The sequence below is a fragment of the Plodia interpunctella genome, chromosome 5, assembly GCF_027563975.2.
Source record: "Plodia interpunctella isolate USDA-ARS_2022_Savannah chromosome 5, ilPloInte3.2, whole genome shotgun sequence".
Taxonomy (NCBI): Eukaryota; Metazoa; Arthropoda; class Insecta; order Lepidoptera; family Pyralidae; genus Plodia; species Plodia interpunctella.
The window spans coordinates 10,235,246-10,255,741 of NC_071298.1; the positions used below are offsets into that span (position 1 = coordinate 10,235,246).

General features: G+C 35.4%; 1 protein-coding gene across 7 annotated transcripts in view; it reads right to left on the minus strand.

The window, feature by feature from the left end:
- LOC128670430 (amidophosphoribosyltransferase-like) overlaps nt 1-20,496 on the minus strand; it is a 23,941-nt gene continuing 3,445 nt past the window's right edge. For 3 of the 7 annotated variants that reach the window (XM_053746081.1, XM_053746077.2, XM_053746075.2), the window contains exons 2-14: nt 16,880-17,037; nt 14,278-14,386; nt 13,628-13,774; nt 10,977-11,100; nt 10,060-10,190; nt 8,708-8,826; nt 7,342-7,377; nt 5,865-5,954; nt 5,336-5,494; nt 4,464-4,591; nt 3,645-3,866; nt 2,928-3,048; nt 1-2,397 (exon numbers count right to left, since the gene is read on the minus strand). In XM_053746081.1, coding sequence (XP_053602056.1) covers nt 2,243-2,397; nt 2,928-3,048; nt 3,645-3,866; nt 4,464-4,591; nt 5,336-5,494; nt 5,865-5,954; nt 7,342-7,377; nt 8,708-8,826; nt 10,060-10,190; nt 10,977-11,100; nt 13,628-13,774; nt 14,278-14,386; nt 16,880-17,030 — 1,692 coding nt within the window. In that variant the 5' untranslated portion in view covers nt 17,031-17,037 and the 3' untranslated portion in view covers nt 1-2,242. Of the gene's footprint in view, nt 2,398-2,927; nt 3,049-3,644; nt 3,867-4,463; nt 4,592-5,335; nt 5,495-5,864; nt 5,955-7,341; nt 7,378-8,707; nt 8,827-10,059; nt 10,191-10,976; nt 11,101-13,627; nt 13,775-14,277; nt 14,387-16,879; nt 17,038-18,098; nt 18,231-20,496 lie in introns of those variants that run through there. The other 4 variants (XM_053746080.2, XM_053746079.2, XM_053746078.2 and 1 more) reach the window with 3 other exon arrangements.

The following is a 20,496-nucleotide window of genomic DNA, read 5'->3' on the forward strand; positions in this document are numbered from 1 at the left end:
TTTATAAATTAACAATTTTATTACCAAATTGATCAATTGCGCTGGGACAATAATACAATATCAGAAAACATCGGTAAAAACTAATAATAAAAAACTAGGTCATGGCTCGTCTGTTTGTCAGATCTAAGGAATATTCGCTCGTAAATAAATAGATCGACAATGGATCAAGATTCGTGTAAAATTATAGCTATTTTCTTCGTCTAAGCTCCGTTTGTTTAAATGTATGAAAATGTAAATAACAGTATCTTATACATACACAAAAATAAATGCACATTACAATTTAATTTATTATAAATGACGTAAATTGTAATTTGCAGATATTTTCATTTTTGACGAGTGTATTTAAATAAAAAGTTCAAGTTTGTGTAGTATCAAATATAAAACATTTTAAACAAATGGGAAATTACTTCTAAAAATTTCGTTAACATATAATCTACAATATACGCGTATATTCGATACAACTTACAATTTGTAACATATTCTAAAATATTTGAGAACAGCGAAAACTATGCGAGACATTTATACTTAAAAATATATCATTGCGTACGCAAGGAATGTTTTCACTAACCCAATATAAAAAAGTGGGATTCCAAAAAATGTTACCACTAATGAATCTTAATACTATTTATAGTTGAAATTACATACATAGAAGTCGAATCCAGCACGACTCTTCTCATTCATGTTTCTCAACCATTACGGTGCATCAATATTTTAAAAATACATTTTTCTAAATTGCGCTTTTGAAACTACAATCAAAGCATATTTTCGTATCCCACGGACGGTATTCCATGTTTCACTGTTTTCTTCAAAAACTTTAAAGCAATGACATTATATAAAAGTTGAACTCTCAATCTTCTATAGTATTACAACACAATATTCACACAATTATAATTCACATAATTTCACACATGTAAATTAAAAAGAATTTGTTCATGTTTCAATCTCATGTAATGTGAAAAACTGAACTTTGATTACTGTTATTATACAGAGTGATCTTTTGATCACTGACAACTTTTTGTCTTAATGCTCAGTCCATGATACTAAGCAATTTTTCGTATAGGAGTAACCCCGAAATCGCAAAAAAAAAACATCAGATTCGTATATTTTCCTCAAGTTAGATATTTGAATGATTTATTTTCGCGATTTCAGGCTTGCAGTCCATTGAGATTAAAAAATCAGCAAAATCATGTATTTATATTCGTCCGGCGTAATTCACAGATTGAGAAACATAGAACAAGGTAAAAAGGTACAAGCAAAATCCAAAGGCACTTGGGTGTTTCTTAATTCTATGATCAAACAAATATAAAAGCATATATAAAATTGAGGAATGTTTTAGGAAGACATTTACCGATAGCGACGTGAAATATGAACTTATTTTTTTTTTGATAATTTTGCATTTTTTTTTTCGTAAAATATAAAACTTACATTGTCTAAACACTATCGTTAGATAAATTTATTTCAAAAACTTAATTTATCACGACTCGAGATTTTTCACCAAAAAAAATGTTTTAAAAAACTTAATCTACATCAATTATATTTGCCGTTACCGCCTGCAGTGATAGTTATTATTACTAACTTATCTAAAATGCCGATTAAAGGCATCGGTCCACTTCACTTGGCCCCAAAAGGAAAACTATAATATTGTGCATGATATAAAAATATTACTTAGTATATTGTACTTAAAACAGCTAGAATGTACTAAAATTTCAGTCTGTACTGTTACTGTGCTAACAAATTAATGTTATGTCTGAAAATATCCATATTTTTATTATTTTTTTCTACATTTATTCTCCAAAAGACAAACTGATTCCATCATGTTTGAGGGTCGAATATGAGTTAAAACTTCGCAAAATGCATTGAAAATCAATTGGGTTTTTTTTTAATTTCACTTTTTGAGTAGCTCCTTCAGCAAATTTAGTGAGACTAGACGAGATTCTCTGCCATTGGATAGACTGCTGACAAATCAGAGATACCTAGATTAATTGAAAAATGTAAAAAAAAAAGGTCTGCCTTTTCAAAATTTGTTTTTCGAAAGATTAAAAAAAAGCAACTACTTTTTTTTAATAATACAAATGCAAGAACATTACATTGATTTGAGCAAAACATTATTTAACAAAAAATTATTATGTCAATATTTTTTATAACCGTTAATCATAGAAAAAAGTAATAAAACGACGAATTAGCCTATAGTCACATAAGACTACTTTCAACAGTTATCTAACTATCGATATCGATAGTTAGATCACCAGTCGATGTCCTCGGGCAGCCCTCCGGGGTACTCCCCGGTGAGGCAGGCGGTGCAGTGCCCCCCCAACCCCTCGCTGGGGGTGATCTTCATATTATAGTGGACGGCACTCACAAGACCTTCCACGCTCAGGTATTCTAAGCTGTCCGCACCTAGAATGCAATTCTATATAAATAAATATTTTAGGACAAATCTCACAGATTGAGCTAGCCCCAAAGTAAGTTCGAGACTTGTGTATGTATATATATATATATGGATGTTTATTTATAAACATATATATGTATATAAATAAACATCCAAGACCCGGGCCAGTAAGAAAAAAATATTTTCTATCATGACCCGACCGGGGATCAAACCCGGGACCTCTTGGTCCAGAGGCAAACCAGCATAATCCACGATTAATAGGTTTTAAGTAAACATCCTTACTAATATTATAAATGCGAAAGTATTTTTTCGTTTGTTTGTTACCTCTTCACGCTCTATCTACTTAACCAATCTTCTTGAAATTTTGCATACATGTAGTTAATAGTATGGAGAAGGACATAGGGAAAAATAACTGTACCCGTGAAACGTTTACGCGGGCAAAGTCGCGCGTAACAGCTAGTACACAATACATAAATCAAAATTCATAAACACAAACATTTTTGTTCAGTTGTTTATTTTCAAATGCCAATCATCTTACCAACATGCTCGGCGAGCTTGAAGGAGTCCATTTTGTTCGCGATGAGTTCCTCTCGTGTTGGGATGTTGATGCCCATGTAACACGGGTACTTGAGAGGCGGTGACGCTATTCTTATGTGGACCTGATTACATAAATATTTTATTTTGTACCATTTATGTATAAACCTTTAGAAATAAAATTGAGATGGGCGCTATGCAGAAATCGTATGGAGATTCGACGCACGTTAGTATTAAAACCTATAGAAACCTATAGTAAATAATAAAATAATACATTTGGGTGCCATAAATGAGGACATTTTAACAAAATTGTAAAATCCCTTGATTTTTAGCGCGAAAAGTTTTTTTTTCTTTTAAATTGAAATGTCCGACATTAAACATACATACATTATACTTATAGAATTTTAGTAATTAAAATGTTTATGATATTAAATTACTTTTACCTACTGAATGTACATAGTGAAAATCATATATATTCTGTTAATATGTTGTGAAAAGCCAAAAATACTACTAATTTTACAAATGCGAAAGTTTATGAGGATGTATCGCAAAATCTACTGGACCGATTGTTATGAAATTTGCATCTATTAACAATAGTTCGATAGTTACACGGGTAGAATATAACCTGGAATAACACACAGGGTACTTTTTATCCCGAAATTCCCACGGGAGCGATGCCCCGGGGCGCAGCTAGTATTTAAATAAAATTCAATAAACCAACCTCATTGGCTCCCGCGTCTCTCAGCAGCTTAATGATAGGTCCAATAGTGTTCCCTCTGACAATACTGTCGTCGATGAGAACGATTCTCTTGCCCCGTACATTTTCGGACAGCGCGCCGAACTTCTTCGCGACCCCCAGTTGCCGTAGCCTTGTGGATGGTTGGATGAAAGTGCGGCCCACATAGCGATTCTTGCATAGGACTTCCATGAAGGGGATACCCGACTGTTTGAAAAAAAATTTAAAGGTTTGGTTAGTGATATATATATATTTTAATTACAACCTATATATATTTCGAATTGATGAATCGAATTGGGTTAGCCTGTAATGAGGCTAACCCAATTCGATAGTGTAGCTTACAAAAACAAAACCTTACAAATTAAAATTAAAGATGTGTAAATTAACTCAGGGTACAATTAAATTAGTCGTATGTACGTAATTTATTGGATAAAATATAGCTATCTGGCAGATAAATTAACTGGTAAATGACTTTCTAGCAAGTTATTTGCCAGTTCATTCATCACACTCACAATGAGACCGATAAACACATGGAAATAAGCTGAGAAACATTTGTATTTGTTTATTAAAACTTTATGACATCATAGCCGTGTTCGCGCTAAGGCAACCTCCCCCCCCCAAACAAAGGCAATTTTTTTCTCCAAAAATCAACCCCCCAATGACTATAATGGAGGTGAAAGTTTCTATGAAAATCGTCAGTTCCGCTTTCGCAGACAAATTGACGCGGGCGAAGCCGCGGCCCAGAGCTAGTACAATATAAACATGCAACATACATATGGAAAAAAAATGTAAAACAACAGTAACCTGTCTGGCGTAGCCGTGCGCGGCGGCGGTGCCGGACTCCGGCACGGACGACACGATGTCGGCGTCCACCGGCGACTCCCGCGCCAGCATGCGTCCGCACTGCATGCGCGCCGAGTACACCATTTGCCCTGCGCGGGATGGCAGTCTCAATAAATAAACCACGTAATCACCCCATTGATATCAACATGTTTCCCCAAGAAACCATTCCTGGGAAATCAGTAGTTTCAGATATCAATGTTCGCTGTACACCGATTCTGAATAGTTATTATTATTGAATATTTTTTTCCTAGTCAAATTTTTTGTCTAAATTGACTTTAATTTAATTTACCCTATGCATACCTAACGGCTAAGAAAACACACAAAATCAAATCATTTATTCAGAAATTAGGCCTTGACAGGTACTGCCTGACGTCATACATTAAATTAAATGATATTTACTAAAGCTACAAATTACTAGTTAGCCCCAAAGCAACTCTTATATTAAAGCTTTACACGCTATAGATATAAGATTCACAATCGTATGCAGTGTAGGAATAGGAAGGGGTGCATCGCACGGTCGTGGCATCACTAGTTGTAATATTACATTACAGACTATATAAAACAAAGTCGCTTCTCGCCGTATGTCTGTTCCCATGTATACTTAGATATTTAAAACTACGCTATTTTAATTTTGGATGATAAACATCCTATTAATATTACAAACGCGAAAGTTTTTGAGGATGTGTACGTATGTACATTTGTAACCGATTGTTATGAAATTTGCTACACGGATAGAATATAACCTGGAATAACAAACAGAGTAATTTTTATCACGAAATTCCCACGGGAGCGTAGCCCCGGGGCGTAGCTAGTATCCCATAAATTGCAATTACCTTCAAACATGCTGTCCGACCTGGCGAAATACACATACTCGAAGATGCAGAATGCCTGTTGCTTGTCAGCGGGCCGGTCCACCACAGTGATGGTGCGGATGCCGTGGCGAGACATCTCCACTATTTCTCCGGGTAATACTTCGCGAACGTAGCGGGCGCCTAAACGTGCACACACACACACACACACGATGTTTTTATTACACTACACACCGAACTAAGTATGTTCTGTCCCTCTGTTGCACATATTTGACATTGACAGAACGAGACAGAACACAGTTTAGCTTAAAGTGTGCTTCGACTTTTTTTTATGAAAAAGAGGGAAAGTTTTTTAAAAATTTCTATTAGGGACGATTGGGTTTCATATTTTTTTTTGCCTTTACTTATAAGAAGGAGATTTTGCGTAAGGCACATTAAGCATTTTGCGAAGAAACGCATGTTTTTTGTGTACCCGATACGGATCACATACTATATATCACAGACTATATATCACAAAATAAAAGTGTACATAACTAAATGAATTTCTACTCACCGATAGACAAGAAGCCGCAAGACTCTGACGAGACGACCCATCCTTCAGCTTTCTCTTCGATGCCGTTCTTAGAGCAGCCGTTCATCAAGACTGAAATACAAACAACCAATCATTACTCACATATGCGCATGCGCATCCCGGTTTCGTTCGGAGCTGTGGCGCCGCGAAGACACCGGGACAGCGTAAAAAAACTTTTAAATCTTTAGATTGTATCCCTTAGTCACCTCATAGTGCATTCACGTGAGGATATGAAGTGGTCCTGTTAGTAATACACTCTCGAATAGTTGTTTAGTTATAAATATATATATATATATATAAAATTTCAAAAATAAAAATAAATTCTAATGAATATCACGCATAATCAGAGAATTTTTCTTTTTATAATTAGAGTTTACGCGAGATTCAGACAATTTTAATTACAATCCGCCAACCCGATCCCCCTTCGTAATGGACCCATAAAAATACTTAGTTTTTCACCTTTCCCGACACAATGTTAACTTAACAATTAGGTAACTTTATGATGTTAACAATTAGTTTTGCATAGTGTTAGTATAGTTATCAGTAGCGGACCCTGGGACGCTTAACAGCTGAGAAAGAAGCCGGAAAGCCGGCAGTGTGGTGCCGGCTTTACAGTTAACACCAGAATATTTCGTTGAACTGTCAAACAGTTCGTTTAAAGAAACGTCTGGGCTACGAAAAACAATTCCTGGATGTTGATGATAGTGAACACGTGATAAGCGGGACTTTTTTCTGACTGACGCAACTGAACTGAAATAATATACTATGTTATTTTAGTTCAGTTGCGGAGTCAGGAAATGTACTTACTATATCGGTTCCCAGAAATATAATGCGATAATTTAACAAAATCTCATTGTTAGTCCTATGATGTTATGACAATATGAGGTGATAAAATTAAAAAGGTGTTATGTTACTCATATAAACAACTTATATTACTATGTAACGGTCCAGAAAGTGATGCCCGTATGTTATAGAAAAGGAAAGCCGTCTGAGCTTACATCATGCTTCTCTTTCTTTTGTATAACCACATCCCTTTCTGTCTGTCGTATCCAACTAATGCCCAAGAAAACTATATATTAATGACATAATGATAGCATCTTCTTCTTCATATTCCTCATGGCTGATGGTCGTGGTCATTACGTGGAATGAAACACACACAACAACTTTCTTGGCATTATGAATGGGGTGGTTTGCCATTACCTTCTCCATTTCACACACAAGTTAATAATAATCAACCAGTGTGCAGGTTTCCTCACGATGTTTTCCTTCACCGGAAGCAAGTGGCGGTCGATAAAAACTACTATATATGAGTCAGATTTGTATACAAACTCATGTGGCACGAGTAGGATTCGAACCTGGGACCATTCGATCCACAGGCGGGCGACTTAAACATTACACCACCACCGCTTCATGACAGCATGGCTTGTTATAATAATGAGTAATGGAATTCATGCGTTACCCGCTGCATGCTGAGTCGATGACTGTTTGTAGACATCTGGAAGAAGTGTATATAGGTTTAAATATGTGTTTGTGGTCGTCCATTAATCACGTGACTAATCACGAAATATATCACAAGGGGAGAGGGGGGTAAAATATCACGTGTATTTATTTTTACGTCAAACGCTCGATTTGTAAACCGTAAAGCGACACGTAGAGCTATATTATTATTACGCCTGTGTTTTAAGGTACTATTTAAAAAAAAAATAAGATAGAATCTTGATTAAATTAAATCTAATAACTTAAATCTCACCACGTAATATTTTAAAACGAAGACCTACCAATTTATTTTAGTAAAAAAAATGTCTTCACTCCACGATATTTCGCATTAAAAATGAGAGAAAAACTTTAACCAAAGTTAAATGGTATCTAATTTTTTATTAATAAAATATTGCACATATAAAAGCCACTTAAGACGACTGTTCATTGTATAAAAGAAATACATTCATTCAATAATTAATATTTTTATTTAATTCTTAATCCTACTAAGATTATAAATGCGAAAATTTGATGAAATTTGATACACGGTAGAATATAACCTGAAATAACACATAGGGTACTTTTTATCCCGAAATTCCCACGGGAGCGAAGCCCCGGGGCGTGGCTAGTATTCCATATGCCTAGTATACCTCTACTTATGTTTCTCACCAGTCCTGGACAAGACCAAGAACAAAAAAACTATAGATACAATTCATATAATATGCTTAAACCAGAATAATGTTGTGCAACCCGAAGCATGCAATTTCATATACATTCTTATAATGATCCGTACGTTCTGTTGGTTTGAATAATTAGTTAATTAAGGTACAAAATAATGGTTATTTTAATTACAATACTGCACATATAAAAAATATGCACATTACGCATCAATTTATTATATGAATTATAAATAATGTTCAATGATTTTGATTTTTAAGGTGTCTGGGTATTTCAATAAAAAAACGTCTGTGTGAACAAGGGGTTAATTCTTCAGACAGATAAATTAATAAATAAATATATTGGGACAAATCACACAGATTGAGTTAACCCCAAAGTAAGTTCGAGACTTGTGTTATGGGATACTAACTCAACGATACTATATTTTATAATATATATATAGATAAACATCCAAGACCCAGGCTAATCAGAAAAAGATCATTTTCCATCATGACCCGACCGGGGATCGAACCCGGGACCTCTCGGTTCAGAGGCAAGCACTTTACCACTGCGCCACCGAGGTCGTCACTAATTTATTCCTAAACAATTACTTGTCAAAAATCGTGACGCATTACGATATATCTAACCAGTTCGATCAAAGTTGTTAAAGGTCACCATGCAATTTTACTTACACGAGGAGCCGAGAGGCAGAATCTTGCCAAGGCACAACGGTCGGTTGCCGTAGGGGTCGCGGACGGCGTAGATTTTGTCTTTCAGCATTATCACTAGCGAGTAACTGAGGGGCGCCAGCCTGGTGATACAATATTACAAATATTTTAAACTTGTAGTTTCTTAGAAAAAAAAATATACATAAATTTATATTTAAAAAATGGTAAGCCCTTCTGGCATAATAGGGACCAACACTGTTTGAATGAGTTTCTTTCGGCATTTCTTCTCAGCAGTGGTCGTTCCGAAATGCTAGTAGTTTGTAACTTTGGTAAACATCATTTAATTTAGAATATGACGTGAAAAAATGCCTGTGAAGGCCTAATTTCTGAATAAATGATTTGATTTGATAGATTTTTTAAACTGTTGACTTTTGACACTTTTGAAAAGAACATTAAAAAGTGTCTAATGCATTGTTAATAAACTTTTTGAAACACATTATACAGGATTACTGGTATCAAACGCAAAACCTCCTAAAGACTACTCGGGTACACAATACAAAACAAGCAACTTTTACTCTACGACTTCTCGTGATTCGTAGTTTTTTTTCTTCATATAAAAATAATACAATCTAATTAGCGATTCTACACATCTTAACTCTATGTAATAGCCAAGCAACACGAGACAGTACGGTAGCGTTATGTAGCGAAAACAAATAGAGTTAACGTTTAATAGAAAGGACATTAAAATTAAAAATAGGATTTTTTTACAAAAGTCGTAGAACAAAAGATGTTAGTCTCTATGTACCTTACGCGCCTTTGGAAGGTTGTGCGTTAGATACCAGTAACCCTGTATAAAAATGACATGGCAATAAAAACTAAAATTAAGAAAGACTTCTAAAATGCTGGCTTCTTTCATCTGCTAGAAAAGAGGTGATAGTTTCTCGGATGAACACACATTTTTCAAACATGGCTAAGAACACACCTGATTAAAATTTGTTTTCAAATAATAAAAAAAAACATAGAACAAATCGAATAGAGCGAAATCAGTTCAGGGATGAATTTCACGAGCATTTCGAACACTGCCGCGGTATGTCATTAGTATTTATGAAATTGTACCATACACAGTAATCAATTTAATTATCCTATTTATCCTTTCCTAATAAGCAATCATAATTTTTTAAAATGTTAAATTAAAAAAAATATTCCTTATTAAAAAAAAAATGTCGCACACTAATGAAACGCTACACGCTGCGTTCAAACGCTTGCGAAATTCACCCTCAGCCGTTTAGTTGTTACGATGTCATGGACAGACAAACAGATACAAAGACACGTCAGCTCCGCGTGGACAGCCTCACACCTGGAACTATAATACTGACCTCATGAGGTTGTTGATCCTCGCGGGCCAGTCTGGGCCATTGGTCTCCCCCTCCGGTGGGTTGAGGCACAGCGCCTGGGTGATCAGCTCCGAGTCTGAGTGTGTGGACAGCCCCACGCCGCGGCCTAACACCTGGCACCATAAATAAACTTGAATATGCTGTAATGTATTTTTGTCCCTGATTTTGCATTGGTTTTTTGTGAAAGCGTTCACTGGCCGCGGTGATTGCTTCCCATCAGGTGGGCCGGCCGTATGCCCGTTTGCTTGCTCAGTGGTATACAAAAATCTTGTCTCTCGAACAGATGAGAAATCAGAAACTTAATGGAGATGGTAACCGTTCCTTTTTTTGCTACACTGATTATGTTCTAATAGGTTACTTTCCAACTAGTCAAATCAGATACCTATTTTCAGATATTTTTCTAACGTCAAATAACAAAATGTAGATGGACATTTTGTGACGTCACAATTTTGGAATCAAAAAGCATGCCTAATATACTTTAAACAGAACAAAAAATAGTGAATGGTGTAATTAATAAAAATAAATAAATATATTAGGACAAATCACACAGATTGAGCTAACCCCAAACTTAGTTAGAACCTTATGGGATAACAAATACACATATAAATAAAAATCCAAGACCCGGACCAATCAGAAAAAGATCATTTTCCGACCGGGCATCGACTATGGACCTCTCGGTTCAGAGGCAAGCACTTTACCACTGCGCCACCGAGGTCGTCAAGTGTCAAGTGACGAATTAAAGTGGCGTTTAATTACCGTATTCGACTGTATAGACATATTTATATAGTCAATTAGCCAATTGTAGTGAAAAGAACAGGTTTTTCGATACACAATGACAGTATAATATTAACATTCAAATAACTTGAAAAATAGTAAAGGTATAAACTACTTAGCGTTACCATCTTCCTGAGACTGCTGCAGTTGACCAACTCTCCATTGTGAGCGACCGCCAGTGCTCCGTGCGCCGTGTGCACCACAAAAGGTTGACAGTTGACTTCCTCCGATGCCGCTGACGTCGAATACCTGAACATAAATAAATAAATAAATATATTTATTAGGACAAATCACACAGATTGAGCTAGCCCCAAAGTAAGTTCGAGACTTGTGTTATGGGATACTAACTCAACGATACTATATTTTATAACTAATACATATATAGATAAACATCCAAGACCCGGGCCTATAAGAAAAAGATCATTTTCCATCATGACCCGACCGGGGATCGAACCCGGAACCTCTCGGCTCAGGGGCAAGAACCTTACCACTGCGCCACCGAGGTCGTCAAACATAAAACATATTAACTTTATTCGCAATAAAGTCATCTATTACCGTGCCAGTAAAAATCGTCGATCGTCGAGTCGTTTCGCAGTGAGACGCAGGTCCAACCAATCACAGTGCGCCATTGTTACGTAACGACAACCGCACCGCAATGTGATTGGTTCGCTGCGTCTCACTTCGAATCGATTCGATAGTGAGACGTGCAATGCATAACCGCAGTTCGCCCTCTGATCTATTTGTATATTTCGAGTTTATCATTCGTTTGAGTGGATTTAGAAACCCTTATGTATCTGCTGATATTCATACAGTTATAAAAAAATCAAAAACGCCCTGTCTCGTTTTACGGTTAAACCGAAAACGTGACATGATGGGTTATGAGCAAAATAGGAACAAAATAGAGGTTTAGAACAATGCAGTAAATTATTTTATTTTCACAGAGCAAATCTACATACATTGTTGGCGACCATTTCTGAGAGAGAGGGAGAGAGAAAAACTATTTCTTTCTTCTTTACAACTGCCAATGTCAGTAACATACAATGAGTATGAAGGTATTATATCTAGTTTAGTTTAAACCCTCTAACTTGACTTTGGCTTGTTAAAAGTTCGTATTGAAATTGGTGGAATAACACTATCTACAAAAAAAAACCGCATCAAAATCCGTTGCGTAGTTTTAAAGTAGCATATTTAAAGACAGACAGACAGCTGGAATCGACCTATATTTTTATAGAGGTACTATATATGTAGTGATATAATCAAGGCTTTTCATCTAGTTAGCAACAAAACTGGCCTACCCTTGCTCTCAATATGACTCTCACGTGACCAACTCAGCGGCCGTCCGATAAGATGGGTCACTCCTGCGCACATTAATAACAATATTATCTGACTCAATGAACATTGGCCCTAAATATATGTTACGCAATAGACAGCTATGATGAGAAGGGTTTCAGACATTCTTCTTACTTTACTGCAAGGAAAGGGTGAAGAAAGAAGTAAATGTTTTGGGTGTCTTGTGTATGTAAATCTAGCTGCATCCCGCGGCGTTACCCGCGTGATTGTGCATTGTAGCGCCATCTACTTTATAAAGCGCCATTGACTATAAAAATTTATGACCAAACCCTATAAAAACAAACTCTATGTATCTAATCAACAGCTACCTCAATAACAAATTTCATAAAAATTGCCCTAGCCTTTTGAACGTGAAGTAACATACAAACTATAGCCTTTAATATTAGTGTGAATCAGCTTTCTACGCCCAGTAGTTTCGGCATTGCGTTGTCTGTCAGTCAGTCGGTAACGCAAGAGTTTTATATATATAGATTGATATGTATTGATGATATATATTGCCCTTTGCTACTCACATTCAAATACTAGTTGGATTAGGTAATCGCCAACTAAAGCGCAGGTTTCCTCGCGATATTTGACTTCGCCCAAAAACACACAAATGTATGTGACATGCGTAGGTTTCGAAACTGGGACCTTTTTGGACATAATCCAAATTCAAAATTAATTTTACTAGTATGATTAATTTACTTCACTTAGTATGATATACCTACATCACGTCAAAAATGTATTTCAAGCTAAGTCTGACCCCGACTTGAAGATGTGGCGCATCAAATTCATCAGATTTTCTTCAAGTCGCCTAAATTCATTTGACATCACTTTTACGACTACCTATCGCCATCTAGTGGCAAATAATCGCATACATACATACAAGCAAACTAAATAGCTAATCTAAATCAACCAGTGTGCAGGTTTCCTCACGATGTTTTACTTCAACGGAAGCAATATAGATAATATAATACAGATAATACAGTCATGTGTAGTTATCATAGATCTGACTCTATGTATACACATGGAGTCAGATTGATATACAAACTGCAGTGATTAACAAGAAAATGGCTTTTAGATATTTCTAATCAATAACTGATTACATGACATATAAGTAACCATTATCAACATTCTTTGACATTTTTATAAAATCTGACATTATTTATATTAAATTCAGTACATTAATATTTGATTTAAATTTTAGCAACTGATTGCATGTTGAGTAATTAATAAATAATTGTGTCCTTAATTGTCAACAACACAAATACATTTGCATGTTGTGTTATAGAGCTAAATAGGATTGTTCTGATCACTATGCACTGTATCCGCTGTTATTGTATCCCACTTTAATGCAAATAAATCATTTTTGACCACCACCGCTTCAACTCAATGGCGCAAAATGTACTATATACAATGTCGTTGTTATAGTTAAAATCTAAAAAACCTTGTGTGTCCGATGCCTAGGTTTCCTTTCAATTTCTTCATAGCTTCATCGTTGAATATATTGTTGATGAGACCCATTCCTTTGTGAGAGTTGAAGGTGCGGGCGCTCTTGCCCTCTGAGGTCACAATACCGGCTGATTCTTGTCCTCTGTGAAAAAAAAAATATTATTATGATAACTAATTCGATAACATTACTACTTTATGCCGGCTACACACTATCGGATTCGGACACACGCCGACGCGAATTAATGAACATTACGTAGTTTGTTTGAAAGCTTTTATTTACCGCAGTGGAAAAGCAGCATGCTGCTTTTTCACTGCGCCAAAGTTCGACACGAACTGTTCAGTAACGTTAGCGTCATTTTTATTGGAATCCCCTTATTTTTTATATTCTTTTTGTTAATCTATGATCCAAGGGCATCAAGCACATTTAAGTAGGTACAACTGCTAATATTAGAACTGACATATTATTTTATTTTACGGGCATTTTATTTTAACATTTATACAAATTCAATTCGATATTATTTTTTTTCTGATAACGACGATTTACTGTATAGTCACTAGCGGTGTTTAAAAATGGTGGTTTATATTGCATGACGATAAACATTATTATATTCTAGAACTGGGATATAAAAAAAACGTTGCCATTACCTGTGTTGCAATGCCACTAAACCCAGACATATGACCTGTCCTATGTCCACCTGGGTCGGCCAATCCCCTGTGCCTATTGCTCCGAAGACGCCGCATTCGTGTGTTAAACCTACGGACAATTATTGACATTAATATAGGTATATACCCAAGTAAAGTTTTAGTGTCGTGTGTTCCTCCCTGTAATAGGATCACTCCAAATCCTGCATGTCGTACAAGACGACTAAGGGACACATTAACTAACGGCTGATAGGCAATCCCCAAAGAGGGTTGGCGTCAGGCAGGCAGCCGGTTGTGAAGAAAAGCATAGCCAAATCTGCCAAATTGAATGGTTGTTTTTTTACGCGAACCCTGGGCTTCGTGACGTAACAGCTCCGAATGTTAGCTTCCCGCTAACGTTGCGCCACGCGATGTTGAGACACAATAAACATTTAATAAGAACAAAAAAAAATTGTAAGTAACGTAATTAACAAAACTGATCAATTAAAGTGACATGAAAATTATTGTATTTGGTTCATTTATAGGTAAATACCTACTTAGAGGCATTTTATTTTATACCCCGTCAAGTAGACGTTTCGGTTCGTTTCCTAAAGTGAATTCTGAGAATAACACAAATGAGTTATATTTTTTTGTACATCGCTAGAAAACTAATAAAATGTACAAGTGTTTCTAATAATCTGCGCATGTGATCACTAGCAAATATTTTGAGATAATTTGCTGAAAACATGCGTCTCAAATTCAAAAATAAAATTCAAATCATTTATTAAGAACCAAATCAACCAATCAAACAAATCATTTGTTAGACCTTCACAGGCACTTCTTCAAATCAATTTTTATATTAATTATTGTTTCTTACAATTTTTTTTCTCTATAATAATATATCAAAGTACATTATGTACATAGTCAAAAAGTATAGTATAGTCTTAATAATAAGATGCTTGTTTAAAAAAACGACAAGTCAATTATGTTTCCAAATCTTGTTCTTAAATGATGAAGTCTCTGCGATATTACGATTAATTAAAATATTGTAAAAATTAAACGGATACACACTTTAAAAAATAATTAATTAATCCAAAAGAAGCTGAATTAAATAAATATCAAATTTCTCGAAAATGGTCAATTTTTGGATAAAATAAATCATTTGGTTTAAATAAATTCCATATAACGGCATTTATAACCCAATAACTATTAAAAATCAGTGACGATTTATCAAGTTTTATGATTTTAAGATTAAAAGTTAGTGACGGCTATTATCAGTCTTGATTTCCCTATAGTTACTGATCTGTAGGATGTTATTCATTACAACAATTATGTAATGACGCTGTTCATTACTACTTATTACATAAAAGTTACCATCGTAATAAACCCTGTTTATGTTGGCAACAAGATCTGATACGATCATAGAGTTCACAAATCGCTTGACCCCGGCCACAACAACGGCAATATTTGAACGAAGTTAACCAGAAAAAAATCACGTGTTTGGAACCATAGATAATTTAATTTTTGCGTCATTGTACTCCTCATTGACCTTTGAGGGATCTTTCATCATATTTGAGCCATGCCCTATTGCTACGTTGTTTTCCATAGGTTTTGATGCCGACATGCGTTGACGTACAGTCTGCCACAGAGAAATCTGACCCCCTAAGAGATGGTGTTCAAATCGCAGAGGGGTCAAATTTCTCTGTGGCAAACTGTACATCGAATCTCCATACTGTGCTCGTCGACGGATCGCGACTGAACAATGGCGAGGCGTTCTTAAGGCGCTAGGCGCTCTGTGCCCATGAAGCGCTTTAACAGCGCCGTCCTATTCTACAATTGACCGAGTGAGCGGTCTAGCAGGCAGGCCTAGAAGGAGGTCTACAATTCATCTTGGGGCAAAAATACATTCTTTGTATGTATGTTTGTAACGCGATAACTTTCGAACCGTTTGCCTGATTTTGATGAAATTTAAAAGTTACGTAGGATCTGTCAATAGAATTTTTAAGTTCGTGGGGCATCAAAATCGGTTAAGTCGTTTTCGAAATAATCACAACTTTAAAAAACTCATCAAAATGTATTGTGTTCGCGAGGTCTAAGTTCGTGGCGAACAACTGGTGTAATCACAGTTGGGTAATAGGATTTTGGTAAGTACAGTTTTCGTTTAAGTCAATTATGTAACAGGAATCTATATATAATACCTACGTTCTACTAAAATTCTTTATCTAGCGTGACATAATCTGTTAAAGTTTATTTTTTCGCTAAGAAATAAAATAAATTGATAAGACGCTAGCGCTATTATGCCCGGTCGCCCGCGACCTCGTGTTTTCGTTTCGCGATAAACGGTAGCCTGTTATCCCTCAAGATCTACGAGTACATAGTATTTATTGGCCAAATTTCATTAGTTTTTTTAATTTCATTCGTTACAAACATAGGTACCAAAATAAGTACAAATATTTTCTATTTCTAGACATAACTATTGATAGATATTATATATCTGTATTCAACAAGTTATGTATAACAATTATTTGCGCCTCGTTCACTGTCAAGCAGTGTTAAATATCACAAATTGAAAACTAAGGCGTGTACGACACAACACACGAGCAATGCCTATCTTGTTCCACCATACCTGACTCCACCGCGCCTCTTCCGAATCTTTTGCTTTTGATTTTGACTTCCTGAGTCCGCTCCTGTTCGCACCGACAGCTGCTGGTGTCCTCGCGTCTGAGCCTCTCCATTGTGTCGTTCTCCGAAGCTGATGGTCTAGTAGTATCGTCCATATTTTATCTGAAGAAAAAAAAAAACTATGTAAGTCGTGTTTGTAGACTAGTCTCGTAACATTAAAATTAGTTAACTCGTTTTTCATATTTTGGGTATAATTTTGCAACTTAAAAAATGTACTTCGTAAGTAAGTCAACTATTGCTAAAATGGTGTCAGTACACAAAAACCTAAGTTTTATTTTGATTTAGAGTTCAGAGCTTAATTAGCTTTCCAAAAAGTTCCATCTAGCGCTGTGATTGTAAAGCCAATTTATAATTACCAATTTCTTGTATTTACTAGCCAATAACAAAAAATAAAATAATATGTCTATAATAATATGTATAAAATAAAATATAAATGTCAAATTATTCTACACTAGATAAAACATTTTATTAGAAAGTATAATCACAGCGAAGTAATTCCAATTCCAGGTCGATTCCAGAAATTCTTCACAAAAATTGAGTCACAGTCACAGTCGACTAACCGAATTTCCGGTACGCTTTTCTCTTATGTCAACAATTTTCTATGTATAAGATTCGCGGAGAGAGACCACACAAACGGATCAAATAACTGGGATCAAAACAAAGCGATAAATAAGATTAACAGCGGAAATCTTTGGTAAAGTTTACAAACACTGCAACTATGTTAATGGAAAATACTGATGAATCCCACTATACTATCATAGGGGGCGTCTATTATTTACATGATGTGTTTGAGGAAGAGAGAATCGAAGTAGGGACAGAAAATATCACGCAATTCCTGTAAAGTTTTTTAAGTTCCGCCAATATTCGCCTGTCATAGAATCGTTCCATTCCGTGGAGGGATAGAAAGCCTTGACTACCTACTGAAAGTCAACAAAAGCAATCCCAAAGAGGGTTTACGTTATGCAGACGGCCTTATTTTCAACATTAATTTGTTATTTTTTAAGCGGTCCCCGAGCTTGAAGGTACCACAGCCGTGAATAAAACTGGAACACGCTCAGATAATAGATTTGTCTTATTCTGTCAATGCGAAAAAATATAGGTCAACTTTAAGAAAAATATAAAAGTAGATATTATAAAAACAAAATATAGGTACATGAACTTACATCTGTTAGGTATTTAAGTTTATCTTTAACACGGGGCGCGAACGAACGTATAAACAATATTAACCTCCAACAGCAGAGCACTGAACGTAACTTGCAAACTAAAACAAATTATGTATTTTTAAATGTCACAAATGTCACTAACTTATTATAAAAATCTTCAAACAGTCCACCGATTAAACCCGCGGGATGCAAGCGCACACTAACTAAATCTCCCGTCGAGCATTGATTATAAACGAACGCCTTTTTAGTATCAGCTGATTGATAAGCAGAACAAACAAACCCCTACGAATTTAGTACTAAACCATTCCTACGTCTTCTTCTATCAAAGTCTGATGTTCGGTTCGGATTACAGAAGATAATGGACCAGAAGAAATCAATAGTAAAATATTTGCAAAAAAAAAGAAAAACTATTTTTTTTTGTTATCACAAAATGTATTAAAAATTAGATTAATACATGTTATAATTACATACTTTATTCCTTACGGTTCATACTCTAGCCTTTGCCCGCGATTTCGCCCACGTTTATTATGTGCGTCGGCTCATAATTATTTTTGTCAATAAAAAATGGTCAAAACGTAACTTTTGACAATAAAATAAATATCTCGGGTTCTAAGCGACGTATCGCAATTAAACCTATACCAGATTTTAAGTTAGTCCATCTACTATAAATCTGTGAAAACTGCATCAAATTCCAACCAGTCGTATTAACGTGATGTGTGAACAAACATACAGACAGACAATAATTCTAAAAAATAATCTTTTGGCTTCTATTAGTCGTCCGTGACAAATTCCTGACAAGGAAAAATTCTCATCTTCATACAGACGATCTTTTTCCCGATTTCCTACTGACCCTATCTTTCTACGTAGTAATTGTGTTATTGTCATCCAATTGTTTTCGAAGTATTGACGTCATGGGAGTGAAATTAATATAAGACAGTGTATCTATTGTGTTAATAATATGGCCATTATGAGACGTCATCAACTAGATTCGAGACAGATGTTATCGCTCTATTGCAAGTTGTTTTCCTCATAAGAGTTTCTTCCTAGTTTGGTCGAACTGTACGCTTGTAGTTTGTAGCTTTGAGAATCGTTGGTAGATGGTGTATGTCCTACTAATATTATACATGCGAAAGTTTGTGAGGATGTATGTGTGTATGTATGTTTGTTACTCTTTCACACGAAATATACTGGACGGATTGTTATGAAAGGTACACGGGTAGATATAACCTGGAATAACACATACGGTATTTTTTATCCCGAAATTCTTGAGGGAGCGAAGAAAGAACGTTTTTTGCCTAAACCAATCGTAAAGTTATTATTTTCTTTGCTTTAATTCTTTAATCCTATTTATAAGTAGCCGTTGCCTAGTTTATGTTTGACATCGGGTCATTAACTATCTATATCTATTCTAAATTTCATTAAAATCGGCCAAACGGGATATCTCTCTCTAAAAGCGTAGCAGACAGATTCACATTACATGAATGGATGATAACCTTTTATTTTAGTTAATGGGGTTCGCTCGGTGAAAATTCATAATAAATTACACCTACACCTACAAAATAAATACACCTACCTAAACCTTCCTCAGGCTATCAAACTATCTATAGGTGAAAACCAGAAAAAATGCGTCCATTAATTTTTGAGTTTATTGCTTTCATACAGACAGACTAGACTGGGAGACTTCTTTTTGCATTATGTATCGATATATTATGTAAGGATATGTGTTTTGTCTCGTCCTATCTACCCATGTTAAATATTGAAAAAATAAATTAATATAAAATATTTCATATAAAATAAGGATTGACATATGAAAATCCTGTTTATTTACCCTCTTTGTTTTCAATTTCTTTATCTGTGTCAAGTTAAAAAAAAAAAGAAAACAACAAAGATGTACACAAAATAAATATTTTGTACAGATTAAATAGATAGTGACAGATGAAACTCGCTGGTGGCGTGTCGTCATCTCACAGGGGGGTCAGTTATCAACTGACATTTGAGTACATTTCCACTAGTGTATAAACATTGATATCTCTTGTTTTATAACTTATTACCACTCCATTTATTCATGTTAATGTAATAATCTTGACAGATTACCAATAGGGCTATTTTTAGATATTATTGTTACTCAATTGTTTTCAATTGAGTGACAACAAAGACGTAAATGTGCTACTTATCCTACCACAATGTTTTCACTATAGCCATTCCTTTAAAAACTGTTTTTTTACATTGATATTGTCTTTTTACAGCTATGGCTAAAGTTAGATGCAGTCTGTCCAGGTGGTGCCTGCTTGTCATTGGTTACACCTAGGTGCTGCCGGTCTGAGATGGTACACCACATCAGACATCTAGATTTAGCTTCTACGCTAAGGCATGGAGGGGCGTAACCTATCTGTCTCTC